At 39.9% G+C, this 6,204-nt stretch overlaps 1 protein-coding gene across 1 annotated transcript; it reads left to right on the top strand.

Moving 5' to 3' along the window:
- Positions 1-1,415: 1,415 nt before the first annotated feature.
- Positions 1,416-5,468, top strand: SELENOK (selenoprotein K). The gene is given in 5 exon segments (NM_001308659.1): positions 1,416-1,448; positions 1,870-1,960; positions 2,964-3,044; positions 3,630-3,722; positions 5,183-5,468. Coding segments are annotated over 5 exon segments (288 nt in total). The 5' UTR covers positions 1,416-1,429; the 3' UTR covers positions 5,187-5,468.
- Positions 5,469-6,204: the final 736 nt, after the last annotated feature.

Below are 6,204 nucleotides of genomic sequence, written 5' to 3'. Positions count from 1 at the left end.
GTCATTTGAAAAACAAAAGATACATTGTTCCCTTCCACAGGACTAACATGTTCCTTCTGAAATTCAATACTTAAAAAGTAGGAATGAGCTGTTCAAAATGTTGTTAGAAGAGTTTGTGCAGGACAGTATCAACCGCATAAAGAGTGTAAGTTGGTGTGGAATCATTACTTGATCTTATTCATGTTTGCTACCATGTTTCTGTCTAAACTACATGAAAAGTTTGGACTTTACATCTGCTTTTCATAGAATCATAGAAACACAAGGTTGGAAAAGACCTATAAGGACAAGAGCAGATTTTTACACAGGTAAGAGTCATTTTGTGTATGTTTTCAGCACATCGTAAAATTTACGATACCTACTTTATGACAACTTATTGCCTCTATGTTTCCATTGCCATCAGCTCTGCGTTCATGTTCTTCTTGGCAAACGTATCTACAGCTTGTGCAACAGCTCTCTAAGCATAGGTAATTTGGTAGTTGTTTCAAAGCCTGTTGAAAAAAAAAAAAATCATTGAAAAGGAAGATGATGTCATTTTCACATTTTAGCACATAAACAAATGAGTGTGCACTTGACGCATACCTTCCCTTAGCACTGTTATTTCAGGATCGTTTGACAGTATCTTTTTTAAGTAACGCATTCCCTTTCCACACACACTTAGTATTTACACAACAATATCCCCTAACACATAGTACCAAATCTGCAATGCCTTCCGTAAATTAAAAGTACACCAATACATCTTCCATGCTTTGTATGTTTCCATTTATCTGGATTCACTCAGACTAGAAAAACGATGCTGAAGTGACTGAATTTCTGCTGCTCTTCCACACCTTCTTACTTTGTTCTGCAGTTTCTAAGCTGAAAATTTGCTATTATTTGAAAAAAATATATATGTTGCAAGCATACCTAATTAAGAAAAGGACTGGATGCTGTCCCTGAAGAATTTCAACATACGACTTGCATTTATTTTTGCATTTATAAATTTGTGCATTTAACCACAAAGCACCCACTATTTTCTAAACCCTTTCGTTTTTCCCCATTTGTTGAATGGTGGATTAGCTAAGTCTTGTCTCAGCCACAAATCTTTTATTTTATGCACGTTTCTACAGATACTTTTCTTCCACAGTTGCTTTCGATCACTAAACAGAAGAGCTCGCTGTGACGGAATAACGCCCCGAGCTCCGGCCCGCCACGAGGCAGCTGAAGGGCCGCCCCAAAGGCGGGCTGCGCGCAGCAGCACCAGGCACACGCGTCCCGCCCAGCGCCGCCGCACCGCCCACCCCGTTCCCTTCCGGCCCCGTCAGCTGGAAGCGCGGAGCCTGCACTACGGCTGCGCAGCGCCCACAGCCGCCCGTTCTGGGCATGCGCGGGTGGGACGCGCACGCTCCGTAGGCAGGGGCAGGTGACGGGGCAGCGGTAGGAGGGCGCCGCGATGGTGTACATATCTAACGGTGAGCGGCGGCTGTCGGGAAGGGGCGGTAGCGTTGCAGGCAGTGGCTGCTGTGGGGTGGCTTTGTGGTCCGGCCTTGAGCAGCAGCTTCTCTTGGTGGGGCGAGGGGTGCGGGCCGGAGCTGCAGCGGACCCCTTCCCGCACCTCCAGCTCTACAACGCGTCGTCCCCGCCCTGCCCCCCCAGCCCCACACGCTGCTCCGTGCCCGGCGTGTGTTCTTGTGCGCGCTTGTGCCCGGATGCAGCGTCTGACGCTCCACTCCAACTGTTCCAAGCACTGCGTGCTCATACTCCCTTAGGTAAACCTTTAGGCGTGGGGTGTAGTGGGTGTAGTGCTCCATCGTGTCTGGATTCGGTTTCAAGTCGCGTACTGATGTAATTCAATAAACAGTGCTGAATGTTTCCTGTCTTGCCACGTAACAGGACAAGTTCTGGATAACCGGAGCCGGGCTCCTTGGAGCTTGTCATCCATAACAGATTTCTTCTGGTCGATAGCAGACTTTGTAGTTATGTTGTAAGTAAAAAAAAAACCCAACAAACTATTCTTTTGATGAACTTTATTTAAACTTGTCATATGTTGATGCTGATAAGTACTATCGGTAACACAGTCCCACAAAAACACTGGATTTATTCTTAGCATTCCGTAGGTACTATTCACACAGAGTTGTAGGGGCTGGAAGGACTTCTGGAGCTCCTTAAGTCCAACCCTTCTGCTAAAGCAGGCTCCCTACAGCAGGTTGCACAGGTTTCAAATATCTCCAGAGGAGAATCCACAGCTTCACCTGTTGCAGTGCTCCATCACTCCCCCAGTAAAGAAGTTTTTCCTTGAATTAATATGGAACTTCCTACGTTCAAGTTTGTGCCCATTGTTCTACTGCTGACTACCACTGACAAGGGTCTGGAAAAAAATCTATCAATGTTTTAATATGGTTACATAGTCTTGATTATGAAGCACTTGATGCACATATTTAATACAAAGTATATGAAAGCCAATACTAAAGAACTGGCAGTTCTTCCATTTCAGTAGTGCAAAAAGAAAAATTGCATGTATTTTTGTTAAGTTTCTAACAGCTGATCAAACTGAAGTATTACTTGGTGGATTTCTACAACCGACAATGGTTTCTTGCTGCATAAGAATACTCACATAGCAGTAATCTCATATGGCTTCTGGAGCATACAATGAAGAATCAGAGTTCTTTTGATGTCTTCAACAGTCCTTCATCATTTTAGTTACAGTTATATTACTTGCACTTTATTTAGTGCAAGAATAATGTTCAGTTTTAAATATTTGACAATTTGGTTTCTTTGAGCTGTATTGTTAATTGGAACTGTGTTACAATTTTATAATTCTGTGTAGGAGAAAAATTGCAAAGATTAAACAACAATAATCTTGACAAGATACTATTCATTCCTAACACTACTGGTTTTTTTAGCCCACCTCTTACCTTGAAGTCCCAAAATCTAGAAGCTGTGTTTAGCCATCCATTGAATATAACTACTCCTGTTTTGTTTTTCAGCTTCCAGAGCATTATTCAACCAGATTTGAGGAGAAGAGGCTACACATCTTCCTCCTACTTAGGACAAACTGATGGAAGAGGGTATTTTTCATATTCTCAATAGTTCTGCTTATCTTTTTTCACTGCCCCAGAAAAATGTCATAATGTGGTCATGATCATAGTCACAATTTGCATCAAATCAGGTCATGTCAGAGGACTAAGATGTTTGGTGTTTTTCTGCAGCATTTTGTATGAAACTTGTTGATAACAACACATAGTTTTGAATAGCTATAGTAGCAGTACAATTTGATACAATTTTTTAGGGCTGCATTATAGATGTTTGTCTTTAAAATTTTTGTTTTGTTAGCCTTGCTTATATGATTTGCATGAAAAAGTCACTTTGTGTTAGATTTATCTATTTTAGACAAAACACTTTATTATGTGGATATAGACATTATAGCTACTGTATTTCTTTGTTCGTAATGGACAGCCTTACCTTTTTACAAAGTTGTGTAAAAGCATCACTTGCTTTTACAAGCAGCTACAAATTTTCACATCAAACTAAACAACTTTCTAAAGGCTTTATCAACCCAATTGCTATAGTTTAGATACTATGTTTTTATATTTCTAAATTAACTGAATGCCTATTAAATAGATTTTACTTTTCTTGCTTTTTTTTTTTTATAGGCCTCCAGGAAATCCTCGCCGTAGAATGGGCAGAATAAATCACTGGGGTGGAGGCCCCAGTCCACCACCAATGGCTGGAGGTGGATGAGGAAGGTAATTCCTTATCTCCACTATCCTAGTTTAGGTTTTTTTTTAAAAATTTTTTTTTTATTAACTCCTAGAGATAACAGTGATAATAGAGTTTAAGGTAGAGTTGAGTGCATTATCCTACTGTAAAGCAATGGAAAACATAGCAATAATTGCAGAGTAGCAAAGTCCTAGACTGCAGCAAGTGAGGGTGTGCTCATATACAACAGCTGTACACATAGAATCAAAGAAAAAAAAAATCCACTTACACTTGGAAGGTCTCAGGTAGGTAGGGATCTCCAGCAAGATACCCTTGCCTCCACTGCCAACCCTTAAATGAGGTTGCATACAGCCTTAAATTGCATTGCATACACCTGAGCTCACCTGGGTTGGCCCTGCCTTCCCACCAGGTGCTCAATCACTGCTTAAAGCCATGATTTAGCATTTCTGCTGCACCTACTTTTACAATAGTTACCAAGACAGGAAGAATAGAAGTGGATAGATACTTTCATTAACAGGGGAAAAAAAGTGTGTGTGAAGTAGTGTAGTATAAAGTTTTGGCACAGAAGTGATGAGCTTCTAATTGTCATTACATAGAAATAAGTATACAAAGCACAGAACAGATATTTAAACATAGCTGATAAAAAATGACTTAGCACTCAGTCTTTTTTGGTTGCTAATATTAAGTCCCATCCAGATCAGTAGTAACTGAAACTTTGTTTTTTTTCTAATTGTTATTGTATTACAGATGATACTTTTTGTTTAAGGGGGATTCCTAAAAATGGAAAGAAGGAGAAGTTGTTTAAAAAAAAAAAACTACTACTAAAATACATTTTCCACTGACAGTGCGATAGCTGTGCACATCTCAAATTGTAATATAGCACGAATCAGAATTGCTTAAAAAGGGAGGAAAAACCTTTCAAAAGCCCTATCCTAACATTACATTTCTTGTTACTGCCTGATAATTGTAATTCAAAATATGAATTCTGTTTTGTTAAGATGATGGGATTTTTATCTAACTTAATGTCTATATGGTTTAATTTACTTTAAGACTTAAGTAAGCTGCTCTTTTCATGAATTATTATTCATTATTGAAACAAAAGTTGAATGGAAAATGCGCATGCAGATGATAATACCAGTGAGTCTTGTGGCAAAAACTTCATACTCAAAACCAACCATTTGGTTGGCACACTTATATTTCAGTCTCCTCAGAAAAAAAGGAATAAATGCCTCTTCATTTTTATTTTTTTTTTCCATTTGGATTAGTTTTTTTCTTTCTGAACTAGTCATGAAACCAGCAGAGACAGTGGGGAGAGCTTTTGGAGGATAATGACAGTGTGTAACCTGCTCAGGATGAGAAGTTCCAAGCTTTTGGCAGGTCTCATTTAGCTAAATTAAAATCAGTTTTATTTTAAGATGGTTACTTATATCTTGCAAAGGAAGACCTTGTTGTTTTTAAACATGATGCAATTATTTTGTCTTTCTAGGTAAATGCCTGCTGTAAGAGGCAGGCAAAGGAGCATGCATGTTTGCAAGAAGAAAGGGAAGAGAGTTCAGTGGTGGACCAAATGAGTTTGGATGTTGTGAATGTGCATGTCTAACTGAGAACTGTTCTGCAATATAAGCAGATTAATGAAGTTGTACTGGGAACTCCTTCAAGGATCCAGTGCAACTGAAGTGCAGTGTTATTAAATACATGTTTACTGTCTAAGTCTTTGTATAGTTTCTGAACATTTTACTGTAGTTGCAAAATAAATTGTATATGGCTTGTCAGAAGGCGGGCTCTTAATTTTTAGACAATCAAAAAGTTCTACTCAAAGCACAGTGAACACCTTCCTTGTCAAATGAGGATAAATATGTAATACTTACACATGACACAGAAGATCACTCAAAAATCACTTAAAGCAGTGCTTCCTTAAAAGGTTTTAAGGAACCTTTACTGGTCCTTGCTGTGTTTTTATAATATTAATGATGTGCTAAAAACACTTCTAAAATGCAGTTTAAGGTGGTTTTTTTTTTTACAGTCCTTTCATTTTAAAAGACTCACTTCCTTAAAGCCCGATTGTGGGTTCTATAACATGCCCACTTCATAAGCACTCATGAAACAACTTCCTTCTATTCTCAAGACACATGCATATTCTGTGCAAACACTCAGGACACTTCCAATAGAATGAGGTTTCATTTTCATTACAGGAAGAAAAGCTGCTCGGTAACACTGAGCACTAAAACACAAGTTATTTTCTTCACAGCAGTCACTGCTTTCCTGCATGGGCTGCGACTTCTAATCTGCGACAATTGTTTGGTCGATGGGAGCGGGCAGAACCCAGACGGAGCTAACTTCTACGAGGTGCCGCTTTCAGTTTTTCACGTAGTTTTTCTAACAGCCTCCAGCAGCTAACTGTCGCCTCCAGCAACGCCCCTTTGTTACCAGCGGGCCCACGAAACGCGTCGGCTTCCGCCTGCTGCTCGTAGAGAAGCTCGTACCGGCCGAGCCGTCCGGGGGGCGGTG

This window comes from Meleagris gallopavo, chromosome 14 (genome assembly GCF_000146605.3).
Source record: "Meleagris gallopavo isolate NT-WF06-2002-E0010 breed Aviagen turkey brand Nicholas breeding stock chromosome 14, Turkey_5.1, whole genome shotgun sequence".
Taxonomy (NCBI): domain Eukaryota; kingdom Metazoa; phylum Chordata; class Aves; order Galliformes; family Phasianidae; genus Meleagris; species Meleagris gallopavo.
This window is presented reverse-complemented; position numbering and strand designations above follow the sequence as displayed.